The sequence below is a fragment of the Odocoileus virginianus genome, chromosome 34, assembly GCF_023699985.2.
Source record: "Odocoileus virginianus isolate 20LAN1187 ecotype Illinois chromosome 34, Ovbor_1.2, whole genome shotgun sequence".
Lineage (NCBI taxonomy): Eukaryota > Metazoa > Chordata > Mammalia > Artiodactyla > Cervidae > Odocoileus > Odocoileus virginianus.
Genome location: NC_069707.1, coordinates 14757521 through 14782421, shown reverse-complemented (window position 1 = coordinate 14782421; position 24901 = coordinate 14757521). Strand labels below are relative to the sequence as shown.

At 40.6% G+C, this 24901-nt stretch overlaps 2 protein-coding genes across 11 annotated transcripts in view; one reads left to right on the top strand and one right to left on the bottom strand.

Annotated features, from left to right (window-relative positions):
* Positions 1-3397, bottom strand: part of RMND1 (required for meiotic nuclear division 1 homolog) — a 32374-nt gene extending 28977 nt beyond the window's left edge. For 2 of the 9 annotated variants that reach the window (XM_020899324.2, XM_020899325.2), the window contains exon 1: positions 2984-3164. In XM_020899324.2, the coding sequence (XP_020754983.2) occupies positions 2984-3062 (79 nt within the window). In that variant the 5' untranslated portion in view covers positions 3063-3164. Of the gene's footprint in view, positions 1-223; positions 344-420; positions 562-1438; positions 1743-2983 lie in introns of those variants that run through there. The other 7 variants (XM_070461700.1, XM_070461702.1, XM_070461701.1 and 4 more) reach the window with 7 other exon arrangements.
* A 31-nt stretch (positions 3398-3428) lies between these two features.
* On the top strand, positions 3429-14081 carry ARMT1 (acidic residue methyltransferase 1). 2 transcript variants are annotated; one of them, XM_020899331.2, is made up of 5 exons: positions 3429-3564; positions 6471-6576; positions 7031-7275; positions 11933-12098; positions 12700-14081. In XM_020899331.2, exons 1-5 carry the CDS (start codon positions 3524-3526, stop codon positions 13465-13467), a joined length of 1326 nt encoding a protein of 441 aa, XP_020754990.2. In that variant the 5' UTR covers positions 3429-3523; the 3' UTR covers positions 13468-14081. The 2 variants fall into 2 exon arrangements, with proteins under 2 accessions (XP_020754990.2, XP_020754997.2); XM_020899338.2 differs by having other exon boundaries at positions 3432-3520.
* The last annotated feature ends 10820 nt before the right edge of the window (positions 14082-24901 follow it).

Below are 24901 nucleotides of genomic sequence, written 5' to 3'. Positions count from 1 at the left end.
GTAAGCCTGGAGGGACTTCCCTGGCCATCCAGTGGTTAAGACTCCACGCTTCCAGTGGAAGGGGGCACAGGCTGGATCCCTAGTTGGGGAACTAAGATCCCACATGCCCCATAGCAGGCAAAAAAAAAGTAAGCTTGTAGTAGGAAATCAATAACAATTGTTTAACAAAGTAACATGCTAGGGGCTGGAAATACAGGTATATAACAACAATCTCAGTACTCACCATCTAGTGGGGGAAACAGTATACTATGATGAGTACATTACAGAGTTATGTACCAATTGCTCTTGGGTGCAGAGAAAGGAACCTCTGGCTGAGGGTGGATGGGGCTTATCAGAGGTGACATTTGAACCAGGTTTCAAAAGGGCAGAGGGATCAACAAGTCCCCTGCCCCCCACCCCCACCCCAGGTACACAGTTCACCTGACAAACGGGGTGTAGCTCCAGGAGAGGCAGAAGTGGCTGGATCCTAAGCACTTTTCCTAACGAGTTTCCACCAACAGGGAGAAGGCAGAGCTTTTCACAAGAGACGCATATCATCAGATACGCGTCTAAGAAACATATCTGTGGTTAAAACATAGAGGAGGAACTGATGGAGACTAAGACATTGCTTCCTGAGTACTTGGTACCCAGCAAATCCTCTGCTTCACCTCACAACAATTCTGGGAGGTACTTCACAGGGGAAAGGGAAGCTCAGTGGGGTGGATTGCTTATAGTCTGCGATGTAGAGCTGGAAGGCAGTCCCAGCCTTTCCAGTTCCAAAGACAACACTGAAACCACTGCATATATGTTATCTCCCTTTAAAAGGATGAGGACAAAAAAAATAAAATGAAAGGATGAGGACAAGGATGAGGACAAGGATGAGTCCCTGTGATATTTGGGAGGCAGAACCTGCAGCTTTTAAAATATCTTCAGAAAAGCAGTTTTATTCCCTGTCTTCACCGCCTCTTCTCTGATATCCCTGAACCCGCTCCCATCGGGCTTTCATTCCTAACACTTCACCAAAACCCATCTGTCAAGGCCAGCAATGACCCCTGCATCAGACACTTCTCAGCCTTCGTTTCCGCTCACTGACCAGCAACGTGGGATACAGCGGACCACTCCACCCTCCCTCACTCGCCACTTGCACGCTCACTGGGTGCACCTCTGTCTCTCCTGCTGGTTTCCGACCCCAAGAATGTAACGCACCAAAGCTCAGTATTTGGGCCACATTTCTTCTCTATTCCCAGCTCCCGTTGATCTCCAAACTCACAGTTTGATGTAGTTACCTACACACTAATAAATAGCAAATATTTATCCCTAAACTACTCTGACAAGCATGAAAACTGTAACAGGCTCAAAACTGAGCTTCTGAAACCTTTCTACAAATCCTCCTCTTCCCACAGTCTCCCCTGGCTCCTGAAACAGCAACTACATCCTTATCTTTGCTAACGCCCCTCACCTGCAGGCCACCTGGGTGCTTCTCTTCCTTCTCCATAACCACTCTGTCAGCAAGTCCCACTGGCTTGGGTCCGACTGGTCCTCAACAACCCGGCCACCACCCTGGTCCACGCTGCTGTTTTGCCCAGGGATCACTGTCACAGCATCTGCACTGGGTTCCCAGCTTCTGTTCTTCACATTCTTCTGAATATCACAACCAAATACACCAATTTACTAAGTCAGATTCCATCTTCCCTCTTCGTAAAGTTTAGTGATGGCCTCACACTTCACTTGAACTAAAAGTCAAAGACCTTAACGTGGACAGCATGGTCCTCCCTTCTCTGGCCTTTATCACCACTCTCATGTCTCCTACAGCTTTTCCCCCTCACTCCTTTGTCTCCAGTCACTCTGGCATCTGGATCTGTGCACTTACTACCCTTATACTCTTCTCCCAGGTGTCTGTAAACCTATTTATTCCCTCACCTCCTTCAGACCTCTGCTCAAATGCCTCCTAGGCAGTGACGTCTTCCTGGACCACTTCATTCAAAATGCACACCAGGGACTTCCCTGGTGGTCCAGTGGTTAAGGATCCATCTTGCAATACAGGGCACTTGGGTTTGATTCCTGGTAAGGGAACTAATATCCCACATGCTGCAGAGAAAAGCTGCTGAGGAGAAACAAAGACCCAGCATAGCCAAAAAGAATCACTTAAAAAAAAAAAAAAGGACAGCAGCACTAGCTTCCTCCACTTTTTATTTCTCCACTGCATTTAACATCAGTTACCAATACTTCATGTTTTTACTTTATTAACTCACACAAGTTATGAACTGAGTTCCTACCATGTGCCAGACATTGTTCTACTTGCTAATACAGCTGAAAATAAAATAGACAAAAATCCCTGTCCTTTGAAACTTACATCACAGTGGGGATGACAGATAATACATGCGGTAAACCACTAACATATACAGTAAATAGCCACAATGCTATAAAATACGTCTTAAGGCTATAATATACAGTAAGTAGTCACAATGCTATAACGGGAAGAAACAAGAGGAAAGGAGATTTTTGTCTCTCTCTCCTGTAGCATATAAGCTCCTTGAGAATAAAGAATTGCCCTCTGTTCAGCTGTGTCTACTGTGACCAGAGTGCCCAGCACACAATACGTATTCAATTCACACTTTCTGAATGAAATACAAGGCGGCTACTCGGTTCTTGGATGCATTTCCTACTTCTAAGAACACACCAACTAAGAAAACTGTATCAACTAGGCTACAACTCAATGGATAAGAGGCGCTAACCTGGGAGCATGCCTTCCAACTCCTTAAGCTGCTCAAAATGATCTTTGCAGTTACCGCTGTGCACTGGCTCAAAAAAAAGGATTCAAGATGTGTTATGGATGGAATGCTTTTGACTTCCAGTTAAGTCGACCAAAGATCACCGTAACAGGTAGGGGACCTCCGCGGTCCCGGGGAAACATGTGACCTAAGAGATTCAGGGCGGCGGGCAGCAAAGGCGGGCACCGCTGCGCGAGACCATACAAGCTCGGAGAACACGGCAGTGCACTAACCTCTCGGCCGGACAGAAGAGCGATGCGCGAAGCGCGCGAGCTTCCGCGGACCGAGCAGCATCCGCGGACCGAGCAGCATCCGCAGCCCGGCGCGCTCCCCCGCAGGCGGTACCAATCTCGACCCGCGCCGCAGCCAGCGCCCGGCACTGCGCAAGCGCACAGGACTACAAGCCCCCGCGGAGCGTCAGTCGCCCTGTCCACGTGACCGCAGGACCACGTGACCCGTGCCGCCGCGACCCGAGCCACTCCCTGGTCCCAGAGACGTCCCGGTCCCTGCTTGCTTCCGCCTTCCGCCCGCTTCCTGATTCCGCTCCTCTCGTCGCCCTCAGCTGTCCCCGCCTTCGTCCCCGGAAGATATCTCCGGGTCCTCGAGCCGGCCATTGTTTGTCTCTTCTACAAGCACCAAATAAAGTTTCCTCATTCAAAAGTGTTTTTTTAAACCCACCTCCCTCGCTTTCTCGGCTCCTCCCTCGCGTCGGCACCGCCTACCCTCCTGCGGCGGGTGAGACCCGAGTGTAGGAGTCCGGAGCGCGGAAGGTGATGGCGGGGCCTCCGGCATCTCTGTCGGCGCGGGACGTAGGGTTCGTGTCGCTTTCCTCGGCCACTCTCTCGGCTCCTTTTCCTCCTCCCCGCTTCTGCGGGAAGCTGGGCCTCGTGGGGAACCTGTGGGTGCCAGGGAGGGAAGCGGAGGCGGGCTGGAGGCGCCTGCTCCGCCGCCGCCCGCGACTTCCAGCCCGCCGCCCGGCTCCCTTCCCCGGGGTCCACGGCTCGCTTTCTAACGGCTCGCGGGGAGGTGAGGGCTAAGCGGCCGCTCGCCGGGCTCCAGGCTCGGACTGTCTTTGCTGCTTCCTCCCTGCGGTGTGATTCGTGGCTTCTTGACTTGCCTACACGGGAACGGACTGCGAATCCCGCCTGGAAATCCTCGTTTACCCCTAACCTGTCTCTACAAGTGATGGTTCGAGGGTGTTGGTTGGCTTGCATTAATTTGTATCGAACAGTTAATGCGTCTTTAAAGTGGTTCGATAATGTTTATTATTATTTTTTAACTCACGCATGACTGTCATGAGCGTGTTAGGCACCCTTTCAGAGTGTTGCAGCGCGACTCAACCCTATTTAATTAATAAACCTACTTTTTTGGGGGGATGCTTAAAGCTCTCTGCAAAAGTTAGGGATCTGAGATCTATAGAGAAATGTGTTTCTTCTATCGTTAATCGGATTAATTTGTAATCCCACCGCAAGTACCTGTACCGTCTTGCTTTTTTAAAAGTCATATTATAGATTCCATACAAATATATCTGTTAGTACAAATTGGAAGGCCCGATTTACATTTGAGATGTGTCCTTACTGAAAAATATTGCAAAACACAAGAACACTTGGAAAAAATTGACCGTACCAGCAATGGATTGAGGTCAGAGAAGCACCTTAGGCCCTGAATTTAAGCTTGTACTCACCTTCAGGCAAATATAGGGAGTGTCTGCATCCTTAAATTTTGAGTCCTAGGTATATCTGCCTTCATCCAAGTCCCTGGACCTGAGACTTTACTCTTGGAGATGTAAACCTATGAGCAAATTTAGTAGCTAGAAAAATAGCAATACTTTCTATAGTTAAGTGGTTTCCCTGGTGGCTCAGATGGTGAAGAATCTGCCTGCAATGCAGGAGACCTGGGTTTGATCCCTGAATTGGGAAGATCCCATGGAGAAGGGAATGGCACCCACTACAGTATTCTTGCCTGAAGAAGTCCATGGACAGAGGAGCCTACAGTCAATGGGGTCGCAGAGTCAGACACCACTGAGTGACTTAATTAGTTAAGTAGAATCTCAAAAAACTGTCACTTTTTGTATCTGCTGCTTTGGAAAATTCAAGTTTCAATTGATTAAGTATTCTTTCTGTTTTTCCAAGGAATTAGTAGTAATTGTTAAAAGTTAAATTCTGATCAGAGCAGTTACTATTCCCTGGTGGCTCAGATGGTAAAGAGTCTGCCTGCAATGCGGGAGACCCAGGTTCGATCCCTGGGTGGGGAAGATCCCATGGAGAAGGAAATGGCAACCAGCTCTAGTATTCTTGCCTGGAAAATCCCATGGACAGAAGAGCTGGCAGACTACAGTCCATGGGGTTGCAAAGAGTCGGACATGAGTGAAGCAACTTCATTTCATGTCTTGCATATTAAAACCTGTTCACTGTAAAAGCCACAGAATCAGAAAGCATTTTTGCAATTTTTTTCCTTTAAGCTTTATGGTTCATGTTTGAGGAAGGCTCTTGAAGAACTACTCAGGGCATATAATCCTATTTTTGAAAACTGGAATAAGATACTTGATTTTTTACAAGTGTGATTATCCCAAATTTAAGTTAGCATTGGAGATTTGGGCAGAAGTATTCGAACTGTCTTTGTTTTTACATTGTCTCTGGTGATCTGAAGATATAAATGAACTGATAAGTTGATTTGTGCTTTCTATTTAAAAACTTCACAATGCTAAAGTTTTTTTTTCCCTATCTGAACCATGTATTTCCTTAAACTAATAATACATACAATGATAATCAGTAAATCTTGATTTTTGTATGGCTAAAATCAAGAGTATCTTTAATTTTTGATTCAAATATACACAGATTTTTCCTCATCTCCAGCTTTCTTCATTCTCTTGACACTTCTAGAAAATCTCATTTTCTGGTTGGGAAAGCAAGATGGTAACTTGCCTTAATTTTGCTTAGGGTTAGAGAGGATGGAAGGAGTTACTGGGGAGGGAAAGAAGGCATCAAGAAAAACCTTTGAAAAGAATTAATGTTGGCTGAGAATATAGACAAAGAGAAGCAGGGTTGTAAATGTCTTTCTCTACATATTTCTTCACTGTAAAGTGTTTCAGGCAGTTTTACATCCATTGCCTCACCTTTCTAGGTAGGAAAGGTCATTTAGTAAATAATAAACCTAGAAGGAAAGCCTGTTTGACTTTTAGGATAATTCTGCTTCTGTCTTATCACTTTGTTAGACTAGTTTCTGGTTAAGGAGAAGAAGAGGAATACAATAAGAAGGGTAAGAATGATTAAACACTCCAGGGAATAGTCTGAGATTTCAGGCACAAAGCTTGCTTGGTTTTTATGAGACACCTGAGAGGTTTTTCCAGGCTTCCCTGGTGGCTCAGATGGCAAAGAATCTGCCTGCAATACGGGAGACCCAGGTTCTATCCCTGGGTGGGTATGATCCCCTGGAGAAGGGAATGGCTTAATCACTCTGGTATTCTTGCCTGGAGAATCCCATGGACAGAGCCTACAGTCTATGGGGTTGCAAAGAAGCAGACAGAGCTGAGCGACTAACACTCTCAGAGAGGTTTTCCGATTTTCTTGAGTTACTCCAGGAGTTGGGCAATGCTGGTTTACTTTACAGTTGTTTGCAAAGGAATTTAAATTTAGATGAGGTGTTCCAAAAACTGAAAGATGACAATCTTCTAGTGTGAATGCTACTGAATAATCTGCTGTGTGTGTGACTCTTTTCTAGATCATTTGCGTATCTTACAGTTAAAGACAGATCACCCCAGATCTTAACCAAAGCTATTGATACATTGCATCGACATAAAAGTGAATTTTTTGAGAAACATGGAGAGGTAAGAATTGTGTTTTTACTTAATTCTTTTGTGGTTAAGTCTAACAAACACAATAAGCAGTTTTCCGTATATGGTAATGGTCATTTCACCTGGAGATAAGTTCATAACATGAAACTTTAAAAAAAGGCGGACTAGGTAAGGCAAGATAATGTCGATATGAGATCTCTTTGTGTTCTTTGATTTTTCAACTTAAGAGTTCTAAATTTAAATGTTTATACGTTTGCGAAAGACATAAAATGTAGTTTTGAAATGTTTTATTTTTTCCTTCTTAAATTTAGATCCATAGAAATTTGTTACCCTAGAGGAATTATGTATATATGTTATATGTGTGTACATATGTATTTTTATAGCTATAGATAAGATAATTACATATAAATTAATTGTAATGTAGACTCATACATGTGTGTATATATGTTATATATATAAACAACCCCCCCCTCCCATGTTTTTGCAGAAAGGCCTAGAAGCTGAAAAGAAAGCAATTTCTCTTCTTTCTAAATTACGGAACGAATTGCAAACAGATAAGCCAATTGTTCCTTTGGTTGAGAAGTTTGTTGATACTGACATATGGAATCAGTACCTAGAATATCAACAGAGTCTTTTAAATGAAAGTGATGGGAAACCAAGGTGGTTTCTCTCACCATGGCTATTTGTAGAATGCTACATGTACCGTAGAATTCATGAAGCAATTATCCAAAGGTAAGTTTGTAACCATCAAATAACAAATGTAGATAATTTATGCTTTCTTTAAAATTATAAAATGGTAAGTTTTAAAATAAAAGCCAAATGAAGCCTGAATTCAGTTCAGCAGATATTAATGGTGCTATTAGATATTTCTGCAAACGTTATTGTTGTAATTGTTTATTGACAGTTATTATCCACTTGCTTAGAATAGACCTAAGATTAAATATCTGAAGTAGGAACTAAATAAAAGTTCTTAAAAGAGCTTACTTATTTGCAGAATACAACAAATTGTTCTTAATAAGCAAAAAAATGTTAATTTGAAATAATTGTTTATATAAAAAATCAAGACAGGACAAACTAAGCATATGTTTTGTTTTTAAAAATAGATAATATGTCAATTAATTTGCTAAAAGAAGTCAACAGAACAGTGAGTCACTGCATTGTTCTGATGCACTATCTTAATTTTCCGCTCTTGTTTTTAATGGCTAGATTAGAAAACAACTCAAAAAGTTAAACACATGTCCCAGAATAACTTTTTTATAGAGTTGTTTATACTAATTTTTTTCCTAGGAAAATTCTGATAGAGAACTGCCTTACAGAGCAGAAGAAAATGTAACGTGGATCATTCTTTTAGCTCAGGTTACAGAAATACAGGTTTGCTGAGTAAGAGGAATCTTTGGTATCCATTCCTCAGCACAGCATAGGATACTTGAAGGCACTTAATTAAACCAGCACTGAAAGTAAAATAAAAAGATTACTTAGGGAAACATGCATAAACTTGAGTCTATTTATTATTTTTTTGTTTTGATCTTTATAAATTATTGTAAGGTCGCAATTTTTTTAGTATTTGCTGAATAAGTAGATTTTGGGTCTTGTGTTTTAAAAGCAGAATACACTCACTAAAAATACAGCATATTACCTGGCACACCCAAGCAAAAAGACTAGCAAACACTAGGCACTGTCATGTATTGAAGACCAGCTCAGTTCTGTTATTTTGCAACCCAGTGACATATAGGTGTTACAGTTTCCATTTTACAGTGGAGGAAACTGAGGCTCAGAGAGATTAGTATCTTTTCCGAGGCTGCATGGTGAGTAACTGGTAGAACCAGTATTGGAGCCTGGTCTGTGTAAGTCAGATAAGCCCCCTCCTCAAACAAGTAGTGCATTTGGATATCTTTCCAGGACTAAGGTTAGTCTGACATTTTGGGTGATGGTTTCATAACTCTGGAAAACACCCATGGTATCAGACAAAGCTGCTGAAATGTTGAAACACTGAGTGGCACCCTGAGCAGCTTAGAGGAATTCGGATGTTAGAAAAGTGAAAGGAATGCTGCTTCTGAGTTCTGGAGGTGGATCTAGTTCAGAGTGAAAAACTGAGGACAGAAGCTTACAAACCCAGCTGCTTGTCAGCCAGTTGGGCAAAGGTTTTTTGGTTTGTTTTTAAATATGCAGATTTGGAAATTGTTACATTGAATCCTCATGGTGAAATGTGTCCACGGTGGGGCCTGCCCGTTGGAGCCCCAGGGAGATTCTGCCCAGCCTGTGCTGGCGCCCATTGGTCCAGCAGCAGCTTGGTGACAGGGATCGAGGCAACACTCAGCCTGAAGTTCCGGGAACGGGAACATTAGTGGGTCATCGGTGTGGAACTCTCCTAAGGGGGTCTCTTTGGCAAATATTTGAAGATTTGGGTATTTGTCTGATGCTCAGGGTATAGGTAGTACAAAGAAGGGCTATCCTACAGAGGAACTAGCACTGAAGAAGTTGTTTTTTTAATCGAAGTATAGTGGTTGATAGTACTGTGTTAGTTTCAGGTGTATAGCAAAGTGATTCAGATACATCTGTGTGCGTGTGTGTGTGTGTGTGTGTGTATACACACATAGATTATTTTCCATTATAAGTTATTACAAGATATTGAATATAGTTGACTGTGCTATACTGTAAATCCTTGTTGCTTATCTATCTTATGTATAGTAGTTGTATCTGTTAATCCCATACTCCTAATTTATTCCTACCCTTGAAGTAGTTTTTAAGTGTCCAACTTGTTAGGCTTCTTATATGAAGAATTCCTATCTTGGGTCAGTGACCCGTCAAGAGTGACCAAAGAACTATCTTTCTAGCTTCTCCAGGATCCCAAAGCACACATAGGGGCTGCCCAGGTGTCACTAGTGGTAAAGAACCCACCTGCCTACGAAGGAGACGTAAGAGGTGAAGGTTTGATCCCTGGGTCGGGAAGATCCCCTGGAGGAGGAAATGTCAACCCATTCCAGTATTCTTGCCTAGAGCATCCCATGGACAGAGGAGCCTGGCGGGCTATAATCCGTAGGGTCAAAAACAGTATGGATGCCCCAGAAGCAACTTAGCACACATGTGCACAAAGCCCACGTTAGCTTTAAGATATGTTTCTGATGACTTTGCCCCTCATACTGAAACATATTTTGAATTTTCTTTGTCAAGATGTATATTTTGGGTTATTTAGAGTTAAGTGGTTGAATAGTCTGCAAATTAAGATTCAAAGTTTTAGCCATATGTAAAATTTAAATATGCTTCAGATACTGAAAAATGAAAATAAGGAGAAAATGACATACATTTTCAAGCTTTTATTAAAGTGTGATATACATGCTGAATAGTGCACATTTCTTAAGTGTTCGGCAGTCTTCACCGGAACATGTTGTGTCCCCAGTGGCCAGATCAGAAGGCAGAACTTTAGGCCCCCACACACCGCCTTTGGATCCACAAACATTCAAACACATATTCTTGGTGAACATCGGTGTGTATTTCTGCTGGGTATATACTTAGGAGTGGACCCCTGGGTCAAGTTTGTACACATATACAGCTCTAGTAGATTGTAAAATGGCAAACATTTTAAAATCTCTGAAATCATTTGTAGCTATGTGAGTTTGCTCTTAAAATATAAGGAACAGGTCTCAAGGGATCTCCCTGGCAGTCCACTGGTTGAGACTCTGCACTTCATTGCAGGGGCCCAGGTTCAGTTCCTGGCTGGGGAGCGGAAATCCCACGTGCTGTGCCACAAGACCAGACGAGGGTCTGCAGAGGTGTCTGTAAGGGGCCAGCCGGTCAGCACTCTAGGCTCTGGGGACTCATGGTCTTTGTTGCTACCCCTCAGCTTTAGCGGTGCCAAAGCAGCCATAGGCAGTATGTAAGTGAACGTGGTGTGTTCTGATAGAGCAGCAGAGTTATGGACCCTGAAATCTGAATTTTGTGTATCACAAAATCTTTTAAAATATTTTTCCAACTCTTTAAAACTGTGCAAGCCATTCTGAGCTTGCAGATCATATAAAACAGATGGTGGGCCAGAGAGGGCCTGCAAGCTGCAGTTTGCTGACCCCTGCAGTGGAACCCATGCATCCAAATACATTTATCCCTTTCTCACCTTGAGAGACTGATTCATTTCAGCATTGCTAAAAAAGTCTTTTAATTCTTTGAAAGAATTAAAATTAATTATTCTTATTAATTATTAATTAATTCTTTCAGAGCCAGTTGACAAACCTCAAAATGAGATTAGTCTCATTATTATTTAGTCACTCCTCATTTTTGACCAGAAATGTTTTATTCCATTTGATTTACATGCTTCATTCTACTGAAATTGCTTTGAGTGACTTTTGGCTGTTTCTAAAAACAAATTAACTCCAAAGCATGAAAATACTCATCGCTGACAGTACATTTAATAACAGGTTCTGAGGAAAATTCCCAAAGAGGAATTCCAAAAGTGCTTTGAGCAATGTCAGCATTCTTGGACTAAGGGTGTAGCTTTCCAGGCTGATTCACTGACTGGGGGGAGGCAGCCATCAATGGGGTGTGTAAATTCTGGTATGTTTTTGGTTTTGATTTTAATCAATCCCATTGCATCTGCCATATTGCCTTTTTATCCTAAGTTAGGAGACCCCTGGAAAAAGTAGCTAATTTTGAAGATCAGATGATCTGAATGTCTTTACATTTGATTCTGTAAAGTCTGTTATGCTAGTATGTATACCTTCTGAGTTACATTTTTCTTAGGCCAATATTATCTGATCTCAACATGAATATGTAGCCACAGAATATCCATCACCATTGGTCAAAGTCAACTTGGGAGTAAAAGTTGCTAAAAAATTGGAAATCTACACATAAATGATGAAAATTTGTCATTAGAATAAGATTTATATTAGTGCTGTCTGCTTTATAGCATGTAGTCATTGGGTTTCTGTGATATTCTGTGTTTGACTCTTTTACATTTACTGCATTGCATTCATTTATTCTGTTTATATCCACATGTTTGTTATTTGGAGCCTGAACCGCACTGAGCACCCAAAAAAATGTTTGTGAAACTAAAGCAATTGTCATGAAATTCTGTTTCTCTTTCCCCTTTGTCCTAAAAACCCACTGGATAAATAATTATGGATACAGTCCCCATAATTATTTAATACTTCCAGTATATTTGACAACTAATTAAAATGAGTTTGGGTATTTATTTTTGCATAATTTATTTAATTTTATTTAGTTAGTGTAAATTGATTATTTTTGTGTAACTTGTCTGTGTTATATCTAATAAAAATCACCACTAATTTTTTGGATGGGTTGCTATCATTCTCTTTAAAAAACTGCAATTACTCAAATGTTTAAAAAAAGGTACAGAGTTATAGAAATGTTTCACTTATTTTTTTTTTTCCTACTTTAGTCCACCAATCGATGACTTTGATATATTTAAAGAATTGAAAGACCAAAATTTCTTTGAATCTCAGGAATCTGTCATTGCCTTATGTACTCACCTGCAAGAGTTGAGGAAAACTATTGAAGACCTAGATGAAAATCAACTGAAAAATGAATTTTTTAAAATTCTTCAGGTAAATATAATAATTATTCTCCTGAGTCTGTCTGTCTGTTTAAACAGTTGAAAAGTAAACTGGTGTGCATTTAACAGCAGAGAGACACTAGAGGGGAAGAGGCTTCAGGAAATGAGCAGAAAGCAGAGGGGCCGCAGGGACCCGCATAGAAGCCAGGGCGCCCTGGAGCAAAGGCAGGGACTTTGGTTTTTACTCACGCTGAAACGAGAAGCTGTTAGAAGGTTTCAATCAGAGGAGTAGCATAACATGACTTAGGTCGAGGATTGCTTCTGCAAATAGACTGAAACAAGCATAGAAATAGGTATCTCTGTTACTGAAACGACTCAGGCCTGGACTCAGCCGGTAGCATCAGAGGCGGTACAGGTCACCAGGTTCTGGATATACTTTGAAAGTGGAGGCCACGGCTTTTTTATGCAGCATTATTAGAGAAAATGTAGATTGGATGGACATTTTATATTGAGCTTCATAGAAATGAACATAGAAATGAGCTTCATATGAACATTTTTTAGCAACCCTTCCTCCCATTACATCTTACATAATAGAGTTTTTTTTATTAGTTATTCAAAAGAAGGGTACATGTATTGTGCTTTTTCTTTTTCAGATTTCACTGTGGGGAAATAAGTGTGATCTGTCTCTATCAGGTGGGGAACATATTTCTCAGAAGACCAATATAATGAATTCATTAGAAGACCTAAAACCTTTCATTTTAGTGAACGACATGGATCGTCTTTGGTCATTGCTAAGCAATTACAAGAAAACAAGACAAAAAGAATCTGTTACTCGAGTGGATATTGTTCTGGATAATTCTGGGTTTGAACTTATTACAGACTTAGTATTAGCTGAATTCTTGTTGTCCTCTCAACTGGCTACTGAGATCCATTTTTATGGGAAAACGATTCCATGGTTTGTTTCTGATACTACTCTACATGATTTTAATTGGATAATCAAACAACTAAAGCATTCTAATAATAAGTGGGTGTCCCAGTGTGGGGTTGACTGGGAAGACCATATTAAAACGGGCAGATGGGTTTACCTCGATCATATATTTTGGACTCTGCCTCATGATTTCAGTACCATGTCTCAGGTCGCTCCTGACTTACATGCTGCACTACAAAAGGCACATTTAATTTTCTTCAAGGGTGACTTGAATTATAGGAAGCTGACGGGTGACAGAAGATGGGAGTTTACCGTTCCATTTCGTGAGGCATTGAGCGGCTTCCACCCTGCACCTCTGTGCAGCATTAGAACATTAAAGGCTGAGGTTCAGGTTGGTCTGCAGCCCGGGCAAGGTGAACAGCTCACAGCTTCTGAGCCCAACTGGCTGACCACTGGGAAATACGGAGTATTTCAGTTTGATGGTCCACTCTGACTTGGTGTAGGAGCTTTCAGCTGTGTAGGAGGATCTGACCGATAGTCGGCAGCCCCAGCAAAGCCCTGGGAAGCGTGGCTTCTTGGTGTTCATTTACACTCTCCGATGCTTTCTTGTTTGAGCGCATTGCCCCACTACATTGTCTTGGGGCTAGGTGGATTACACTGGTTACAGATACTTAACTCTGGTGTTGGAATTTCAGTAACTTATTTCAAGTTAAATGTATCATTTCAAATGATTTTAATGAACTTAATTGGGCAGAAATAGAAGTCAATTCTGGTTTAAAAGTTAACATTTTAAAAAAATACTATGCTGCATGGTATTTAATGTTCTAGGAGGCATGAAATTTTACTTGATTTTGGGCTCTAAGGGCTCAGTGACAATATAGTATACATCTTAAATATGCTTTGTAAAGAGAGGCATTTCTTAACTGATATCTGAACACGTGAAAGTAAAACTTACCTCATAAGTTATTATAATTCTTAATTTTGTTACTGGATTTTCTTTCATTTCTATATCTATTATTTGCATGCATTTGTATTTTGATCTGTGGAAAGGGTGATCAGAAACTCAAGATTGAGCAGAATAAAACAATTAGTACTTGAGGAAATGTACTATCTTTACATTCTGTTTGTGATCTCCATAATCAGCTGAAATATCCTATTTTAATACATATGTGTTTTAAATGAACAGAATTGCTGTGCAGTCTTAAAAAAATGTGTTAGATATAAAAGATTCTTCTGCGTAGACTTTGTACTACCGACGAGTTAATTCACTTTTTATAATCTTGCGCATTTATTGGCGATCAGTTATATTAAAGACTGTAAATTCCAGGTCAGTTTGTTTTGCAACTGAAATTGAAAATATATCTGGACATGTTTTCTTGCACCAGAATAATAAAATGAATTGTAAATTGTATCAAAAGTCTCATTGGTTTTATCTTTCAGTGTGGGAAGGGCAAGAAGGGAAGATTAAAGATGAACTCTATGAAGTGTACCCCAGTATACTACCCCCAGTACTCCTGTTAAGATTTAGTATTTTCACAGAGTTATGCCACCATGACCACAGTCTACTTTCAGACCATTTTCATCCCGCCTAAAAGACAGGGCTCTGCCTAGAGTCTTCTCCCAGTTCCCCAGCTGTTTCTGCCCCAGCAAGTTTGGCCTCTGTGTGTTTGGCATAGGTACAGAGGAGCCTGGAGGAGGAGGCTGAGGCTCTGAGGTCAACTGAGGGTGAATTTTCCACTGAAGAGCTGAGTGATCTTGGAAAACACTCCCGAAATGGCATCTTCAATTGCTTCCACTGCTTAATGGTAACATACTTAGTTAAGTATGAAGTAACTCCTGGATAAAGCAGTCTGTAAATTTTATGCAACACTTTTTCACCAAGATATAGATCCAGTATCTTACAGGTATATTGCAAGATATAGATTCAGTATCTTGTAGGTATATTACAATAAAAATATGGAAGAAGGGCAGGTAAATAGGTAGAAAATGGTGGTTATACCACACATGGGCCAGTGATAGGGTCCATCTGCCAATGCAGGAGACAGGAAATAGGTTTGATCCCTGGGTCAGGAAGATTCCCCTGGAGCAGGAAATGGCAACCCATTCCAGTATTCTTACCTGGAAAATTCCATGGACAGAGAAGCCTGGCAGACCCCAGTCCATGGGGTCGCATAGTCAGCCACAACTGAGCGTCTGTGTGTTTGGCATAGGTACAGAGGAGCACTCACGCACACACACCATGGATTTATGTTACTTTTTGATTAAACAGCAAATGAACAAGATTTCTTGGGATGACCCACCTCTCGGATTTGAGGTGGCATTTTGGTGTTTGATAAAAATGCAGTAATCCTTCTGAACTCTTTAATGGCCAGAATCCACATTGTTTAACCTCGAAGTTTTATTTCTAGAAAAGAAATTCCCACTGCAAAAAGCAATACCAATGTAGTTCAAACTCTACTTAGGTTTTAAGAAAATCCTAGAGTGAAGTGAGGAGAAGGCAATGGCAACCCACTCCAGTACTGTTGCCAGGAAAATCCCATGGATGGAGGAACCTGGTAGGCTGCATTCCACAGGGTTGCTAGGAGTCGGACATGACTGAGCGACTTCACTTTGCACTTTTCACTTTCATGCGTTGGAGAAGGAAATGGCAACCCACCCCAGTGTTCTTGCCTGGAGAATCCCAGGGATGGGGGAGCCTGGTGGGCTGCTATCTATGGGGTCGCACAGAGTTGGACACGACTGAAGCGACTTAGCAGCAGCAGAAGCAGGAGGGTGAGTTGAAACTACAGTCAGAGTTAGATTTATTAAAATTCCCTCTCCTGCTCATTTTGCTAATAGCTCTCTCTGCCCAAGCCTTCACTGAGTCTTGTTCTCAAGCCTCTAACTCCACAAAACTTTCTCCCCTCTTGACTATTTTTGCTGGACTGAGTCGGGGTGGGGGGCGTCTAGGAGACTGAATACTTCTACACATGCGTGCTTTATTACCTTGGTAAAGTGCCCATGCAATGTCTGACATTCACAGTATGATACCTTGATACTTGATATAATACCTTGATACACTATGATAAGTGATACCTTCACATTATAGAAAGTGAGTAAGGCAGGGAGGAAAATGAGAAAAATGATGACGTTATTCCACTGCCACCAGTACTCCTGTTAAGATTTTGGTGTATTGCTTTCTCCATGCCTAGACATATTTTTTACATTTCTAAGAAAAAGCGGGTTTGTACTGTTTAAATTAAAAAAAAAATTTTCCCCCGTTTTTAAGTAATTGATATTGTGTTCAGTTGCTCAGTCATGTCTGATTCTTTGTGGCCCCGTGGCATATAGCCCACCAGGCTCCTCTGTCCATGGGATTCTTCAGGCAAGAATACTGGAGTGGGTTGCCAGTTCCTTCTTTAGGGGATGTTCCCGACCCAGAGAGTGAACCTCAGTCTCCTGCATCGCAGGCGGATTCTTTGAGCCACTAGGGAAGCCCTCGTTTGTCATAATTTTTCCCTGGTGGGGGAATGGAAGACTTTTGGATAGTAGGATGACCTGGGACTCATAATGATCAATAATGATCTGGGACTCATAAATATTTGATTTACAATCCTTGGTCTCCTATTAAGTCCATGACCTAAGTCACATTCTCACAATTTTACTGGAAAAGGAGAAGTTATTTCTGGTCAACTTGATCTACATTCAATCCCAAAGCCAGATTCCCTGGGGAGTCATGCTGAAAGATATCAACAGTCTGGCACCCCCTAGAGGTCTGGCACATGAATATTCCATGAACCTCTTGAACCTCTTCCCTTCATCTGTAAATTATAGGGAACTGTTGCCTGGGGAACTGGCGGGCTCTCAGCCATCTCATCAGAGACCACTGTTGACCTTGTTCTCCTACCTTCCTGCTTTTTTTGCTGGGTCACATTTCCCCACTCTCAGACCTTTCAGAATATAGAAAGGACAATCTGTTCTTTCGGAAGACACTTCTAGAATGTTGATTTCCACTAGTTGTACACTTTTGGGGGGCAGCCACTGACTATGTCCATGTTATATAATTGGGAGTTTTGCATAAATGTATGCATCTTTGAATACTGCTTTTTATACCTTCAATATTATATTGTGCCCAGTTTCCCATTTGTTAAAAATTCTTCAAAATGTGATTTTTAATGACTGCAAACATTTCATTATATAGCTAGATTGTATTTTATTTTGCTATATAGATTGTCCAAAATCTTTGCTATCATCAAGGAAGCTGATAGGAACATTGTCAGACAACCAGTACCCATTAAGATTTGCAAGTCTTCAGTTACTGAGAATTGCTTGAAGCCACCCAATTATTCTAGTCCTTTGAAATAATTGCTTCTATTAGGCGTGTATTAGGCTTTTAGCCCCAAACTCTCAACATTGAGTAATTGCTTTATATGAGAAGCAGAGTCACTTTTTGCCTTTCTTTTAAAAAAAACTTCACAATATATGCTGATGACTTTCAATCCTGCTTGAGTTCAATACAAAGTTTAGGCACAAGGGGGAGATCCCTTAGCATTGAAAAGTGGCTGGATTTTTCTTCTGTACTATTTAGTACGGAGATTTCAGCAAGAAAAACTGGCAGAGTATAATTTTCGTTGTTGACTACACACATTCTTGTGGTTTCAACTTTAAAATCATTATACTGGAACAAGGATTTGGTAAAACACAGTAAGGTCAATGACAACAAAACTGTATCCTCATTCCTTTCTTGTCTAAAATTTTCTGTTACATGTAATGTTTGTAACCAAAAAATGTTCCTGCGGTTTATCCTAGAAGTATATCAACATAGGTGAATTTGAAAATAAAATTCTGGAAAAGTGGAGAAAAGACATAGTATTTCGTTAACAATGTAGAGAAGTCACACTAGAAAAAACTTTGTAAGAGAATAAAAATAATTGCTTTTCATTTTACTTTGCTTGAAGAAGCAAAACTGTACTTGTTTTCTTAAATGTAACAGCAAGTTAATTTTTACCATAATTCAGAAAATTTAAAGGAGCTAATATTTCAATTCTATCTTACATTTAAGAAGATAAACATTGAGCTTGGTATGTCCCCAGTGCAGAAATTCTGCAACTGGAATTCAAGGGTTTCAGGGATAGAATTCAGGTGACATGTAAGTTTGGGTGAAAAAAATTTTAATCTTTCTGTTTATTAATCTCTAATTGAAAAGTAGTATTTCCTTCAGTATTGATTATTGGCCGTAAATTTCAGCAATATTAGCAGTATCTGTGCTTTTATCACCTGTAAAAATCACAAGTATTTTCATATTACTTTATGGTTGCTTCCACTATCTTGAATTATTGCTTTATCATTACATAAAAAATTTAATGTTTTATTTGGAGAAGTCCATGACCCAAAAAAGTTAAGAATACATGCTCTTATTTTTTCTTTTTCTTTTTTTTTAACTTTTCCTTCAGTTTTCTTTCTTTCCTTTTCATAAAGTTGGTGAAAGCCATGACTGGGTTTATTTTTATGATTTTGTTTTTGACGTGAAGAGGAGATACATCATACTGTGTTTTTTCTTCCCATTTCAGACTTCTCTTAATATAATTCTTCTATTTTCCAGCTTGATTTCTTCCAGGAGTCCTTAATGAGAAAGAAAAGATTTCACATTTGCACATGGAATGAGTCATCCTTAATCTTATCACTACAAAGCTTGTGTGTGTGTGTGTGTGTGTGTGTTGTTTGTTTGTTTAATTAAAAAAAAAGAAAAAGTATTCGGAATGTTTTCCTATTTAGAACTTGTCTTAAAATGTTTTACCAAAAAAAAAATGTTTTACAGATCTTAAAAATCAGAAATCAGAAAGAGCTATTTAAAATATGAAGCAAGAAGCAGAATTCAGTGAAATTTCTTTGACATAAATTCCCAATTTTTATAATAATTACTGACAATCAGTGAATAGCAAGCATGTTATAGATGCATTGTAATCAGAAAAATGAAAGTTAAGTTGCTCAGTCTTGTTTGACTCTTTGCGACCCCATGGACTGTGGCTTACCAGGCTCCTCCTTCCATGGGATTTTCCAGGCAAGAATAGTGGAGTGGGTTGCCATTTCAACCTAGGGATCGAACCCCGGATCTCCCGCATTGCAGTCAGACGCTTTACCATCTGAGCCACCAGGAAAGCCCCTAATCAAAAAATACCATTTATGGAGCACTATGTTCCAGGCACAGGATTAAGTGCTTTACTCATAATGCGGCATGATATCTTCATAAAAATCCCAGAGGCAAAGATTTTCTTCCATTATTTATATAGGAGCACCAAGGCACAGTGATTTCAGGTAACTGGGTACAAGGCCACTCACCTAGTCAATGGCAGAGACAAAATTTAAGCTCTGATCTATTGGGCTCCACAAGTCAAGTATGGCTTTTATTTCAGGTTACTGTGCCTTTCCCGTAATTTGTAACCATGTAATTAAATTCTTTTTAAAAATGAGTAAATATATACTATCAGTGAAATTTTGAGCCAGGAGATTGTGTGATCAGCCACGTTGTGATTAATTAATATGTTGAAGTCTCAGGAGGAGAAGGAAAAAAATACAGTGAAAGATATGTTTTTAAATAATCATCTAGAATGAGGCTGGGTGGGGATAGGGATTGTTTTCCTGTATCATTATATTTTGTATCATTTGGATGCTTATGAATTCATGGAATTTTACAGTAGGCTGAACACCACATTGAGAAAGGAAGCCTTCTCTTGGTGCAAAGAGCTGAACATCAGCAAATCCAGTGATGAAAAGGATGCCTCTCATGTTTCAGGCCACCAACCAGCTGAAAACCAGTGGGTAGTTCTTTTGAAGGGAAATTATTCTTGTGACCAGATGGAAGTGATTTATTGAGAATGAACTGGCTTATTCTTTCAACCAAAGGGATGATATAAAAACTGTTTTGCTGTCTTGGTGAAATCCCAAATCTGTTCGGATAAACTATTCCAACTCTTGCCTGGTCTTTGATAGCATTACTGACAAGTTGTTTAAAATTGAGCGAACCATAGTTTTATATCAACCTGTAAGATTATGCCTTGATTCTTTATTTCTGTTTCCTTTCTCATCAGTTCCCAAATGGAGTGTTATTTGAACTGCTGAAACCCTAATAATGATGATCTTAGAGGAGACCCATCAGATACCTTCCCTTATTGAACTGGATTCTTGTTCAGAGAAAGCAACTTGGACAAGGAATCTGAATTTCAGTCCCAGTTCTGTTACTAATTAATTATGTAGCTTTTAGCTGGCACTCAATTATTCTGTTACTTAATGTTCTCGAATATAAGCCATAAACTTGCTTTTAGCTCCATGATTTTGTGATCCAATTGTGTTTTCTGCTGTGCACCAAAACAGGATAATCCTATTTACTCTTCCACAAACACTGGCATCTTACCTTTGTGGAAAATTCTACTTCTTTCTTTGTTGTCTAGTCATGTCCGACTCTTTGAGATCCCATGGACTGCAGGATGACAGACTTCCCTGTCCTTCACTATTTCCCAGAGTTTGCACAAACTCATGTCCATTGAGTTGATGATGCCATACAACCATCTCATTCTCTGTTGGCTCCTTCTCCTTCTGTCTTCAATCTTTCCAAGCATCAGGGTCTTTTCCAAGGAGGGGGGCTCTTCACATCAGGTGGCCAAATTATTGGGAGTTTCAGCTTCAGCATCAGTCCTTCTAATACGTATTCAGAGTTGATTTCCTTTAGGATCGACTGGTTTGTTCTCCTTGCTGTGCAAAGTACTTTCAAGTGTCCTTCTTCCTACTTGTTAAAACGTATGTCATTTTTTTCTTCATGGAAAACTCTTTTTCTCTCTATTAATTTCTGTATAACCCATTGGAAGGCTGACTAACTTCCCTTTGATCCCTGTCTGTAAGATGGTTAACTCACAGCTCCATATCAGGCAGGTCAATTACCTACTGAATATGACAAAGTGCTTTTGCAAGCTTAACCATTTTGGAAATTTAAGACAAGTCATGAGAATATGTTTAAATATGTTGATGAGCAAGAACCGAAGGAAGCAATTTATTTTCAGTTAAAAGAATTGATTGAAAAATTCACCTATGTAGACTGCTGGCACTATAGTCAGAAATTCTTTATGGGTTGGAGAAATATTTTTCTACATTGAGAAGTCTGGCTTAGGAACAGGACTCCAAAAGTAGAAACTGAAGCTGAGACTGTTGGAAGACAATACAAAAGTCATTTTCCCTTCTTTTTTCCTGGCATAGCCACCTTCTTATTTGAACATTCCCTGTGTTGGTACCATTCCCTTTTCCAATGATTGTGCTTAAAAGGGGGCTTAAGGAAGGAGGTAGCCCTTGTCTTCCTCTGGAGGTTTTCATGTCTGGAAGTGATGCTATATATGCTTAATTTTACACCTAAGATGTAAGATTCTGAGAGAATAAGATATTTGCCAGTGGTAGCAAGTAACAGGACCTGCATTTGAACAAGGCAGATAGGCCCAAATCCATAGTTTTTGCCACCATGTACACTGCCTCTCATAATAATAATACTCTATCATACATTTTAGAAAGCATTTTATACCCTACCAAAGAATTCACATACTATGCCACATCAACACAAGAGAGTTATTATTACCTTATTATTACCTTAACTTGACCGAAGGGCAAAAGAATTTCAACAAGTTTCAACACAGCTAGTAAGTGTCTGGATTGGGGCTTGAACCCAGAGATCAGAAATGTCTCCCCAAAAGTTAGACTTTGTTCTATTGTCCACTAGTTCTCAGTCTGTGCTTCTGAGAGTTCTTGGGGTTCTGGGAAGGCACTTTGGGACTTGGGGTTGTGTGTAAGAAGGGAGCGATGGGGAGGCACTTTTTTGTATGTGCTATAAATGCATTGACTTGTGATTTTATTTTGCTTATTTATTTTAAATTTTATTATTTATTTATTTGGCTGTGCTGGATCTCAGTTGCTGCATGCAGAATGTAGGATTTTTGTGGCATGTGGGATTTAGGACCCTGACCGGGGATCAGACCCTGGCTCCCTGTGTTGGCAGTGTGAAGTCTTAGCCACTTGACCACTAGGGAAGCCCTGGCAGGCTATAGAGGGGTTCTAGAACTCCACCCTTTGTCAGCTAGGTGAACCAGGGAAATCCCCAAATTGGTTTGTTTTGCACACTGGCCTCCTGAAAAAGATTCCAACTGAACAAAGATTCATTGGCAAAAAAGGAGAAAGAGGCTTGGAAACCACTGCTATAGGCAACATGGAGCCATTGAGAGTTTCTGAGGAGGGAAATGGGAAAAGGCATGTGTTAGAAAAATCAATCTGGCAGCTTTGTGGTGAGTGTGAGTGAAAGTCATTCCGTTGTGTCCAACTCTTTGGGACCCATGGACTATACAGCCCATGGAATTCTCCAGGCTAGAATACTGGAGTGAACAGCCTTTTCCTTCTCCAGGGGATCTTCCCAATCCGGGGATCGAACCCAGGTCTCCCGCATTGCAGGTGGATTCTTTACCAGCTGAGCCACAAGGGAAGCCCAAGAATACTGGAGTGGGTAGCCTATCCCTTCTCCAGGGGATCTTCCTGACCCAGGAATCTAACTAGGGTCTCCTGCGTTGCCGGCAGATTCTTTGCCAAGTGATCTATCGGGGAAGCCCAGTTTTGTGGTAGGAAATTTTCAGTGTGGAGAGTCTGGTAGAGAGAGATAGGAAGCAATAGAAAGAGGAGAGGTTTCACGGGAGATTACTGGAGGATGGGAGAGGACAGGAAAGTCAGCACAAGATGTAGGAACAGTAAAAACTCAGTTTCTCTGGATCTTAGGGTCCAGAGGACTAAACAGTATTTTTTGCATATTTATTCATTTTATTTAAAAAATTATAGCCGACTTTCTTTCCTTTGAAGTATAAGTCTAAGAATTTCAGGACATGTATAGATCCATGACCACCACCATAATCAACACACAGAGCAATTCCATTTCCCCCAAACTCCCTCATGCTGTTCTGCTATGTTCACCTCTACCCCAATTCCTAATTCCTGGAACCACAGATCTTGTTCTTTGTCCTGTAGTTTTGTCCTTTTGAGAACATCATATAGGTGGAATCATACAATACAAACCTTTTGAAGTTGGCTTCTTCAACCAACATAACGCCTTTGAGATTCATGCATGTTCCTGTGAGAGTCAACATCCAGGAGATTCTGAGACAGGAAATGAGGCTGCAAAAGGGAGCTGTCCCTTAATAATGTTGGGATCTGAATGGGTTTTTTTTTTTTCTTATAGCAAAAATTTATTTCTTTTTATATTTTTTAACACCAAAACCATTTTGTATTGAGGTACAGATGATTAACAATGTTATGGTAGTTTCAGATGAACAGCAAAGGGACTCAGCCATACATATACATGGATCTCTCCTCCCTCAAACCCTCCTCCCATCCAGGCTGGCACATAATATTGAGTAGAGCTGAACGGTTTTGAGTTGAACAGAGTAATCATAGGTGCTACAAACTCTCTGAGGGAATTGCTTCCTTTATTCACTCAGAGAATCATTTGCTGAGCAATAAATATGTGCTATGCATGGGTTTTAGGTGTTGGGATGAAGTAATGAGCAGAATAAAAACCCTATCCTCCCAGAGTTTACAAACCAAGTGAGCGGGAACAAGCAAGCCCAGGAGTGGTTTGATGTCAGGAGGAGATATATTTTTGACATCAAGGAGAAGAGCCTATTTTAGACAGAGTGGTCAGGGACATTTGAACAGGCAGATCTGATCTTGGACCTTCTTTACCCACGGACAGACAATACACTCTTAAAGTGTGCTGGATGGATTGGGAGAGCAGGGGGAAACTGAGGCATAGGAGTCACATAATGTGGGCCTGAACTAGGCTGATGACAGAGAATAATGGAAGAAAGAGGGATGTAAAGAAATATTTTGGAGGAAAATGGAGTTCACTGTCTTAAGAGCTTTACATAGGTTGGAAAATAATTTCTAAAAATACAGATAAACTGACAGATAATGAGGGAATTATAAATTTTGGAAACTAAGGATGCTTGGTGTGACTGTACCTAATACTTTGCAATTGAATTATTGTAAGCTGTGGCTTTCAAACTGTGCTTCTAAGAGCCTCTGGGGCTTTGTTAAGGTGTTTCCAGGAGTACCAGGAGCAGTTTGGGCATGGAGCCGTGTTTTCAACTGCCAGTTGAACAAGAGCAGTGCCAGGATGATCTGTTTTATGTATTTGCTTCCTTGTAAAATTTCACTGGAGTGAAGTGTGACAAAGGAAAAAGAAGAGGAGCCGGGTTACTGTGTGGGAAACCTTACACTCAAAACTTATTTAGTTAATAAAGAGGCTTAGTCTTCCCCAAAAGACAGGAACTATTTTGGCCCCAGGGCATTGGTGGGAGAGGGGCCGGGGCGGGGGAGCAGGTGGGCATAGCTAGTTGTGTTACAGATCTGACCCAGATAAAAAAAATTTCTTACCCTCAAATAATTGTATCATTCCATGTTTTCTTCTAACTGTATCTACACTTAGAGTTTTTGTTTTATTTGCTGTTCAAATGGTTCATTTTTTACTTTTAAAAATGAAAATAAATTCATAATGCACCTTCTTTCATAAATTTCTAATCTTCCCCATCAAAATTCATCAGGATTACATATCTGTTTTTGTTTTCAAATATGAGACATTATATAGGTAAGGTTATGCTGGCTATCATAACAGGTAAATACCCAAAGGTCAACAGCTTAACAAATGGGAAGTCCAATTAGCTGGAATGTGTGGCTGGGAGGTGATGGGGTTATCTGCTCTCTGCTGACATTCAGGGATCCAGGCTGATGGAGGTTCTACCTCGTTCAATTGTGGTTTTGGAGGTCATTCAGGTTTCAGGATCTAGCCAGAAGACAGAGAAAGAGAGAGCATACAGCATCACACAGGAAATTTTAATGGACCAAACCTGAGAGTGATATACTTTACTTCTGCC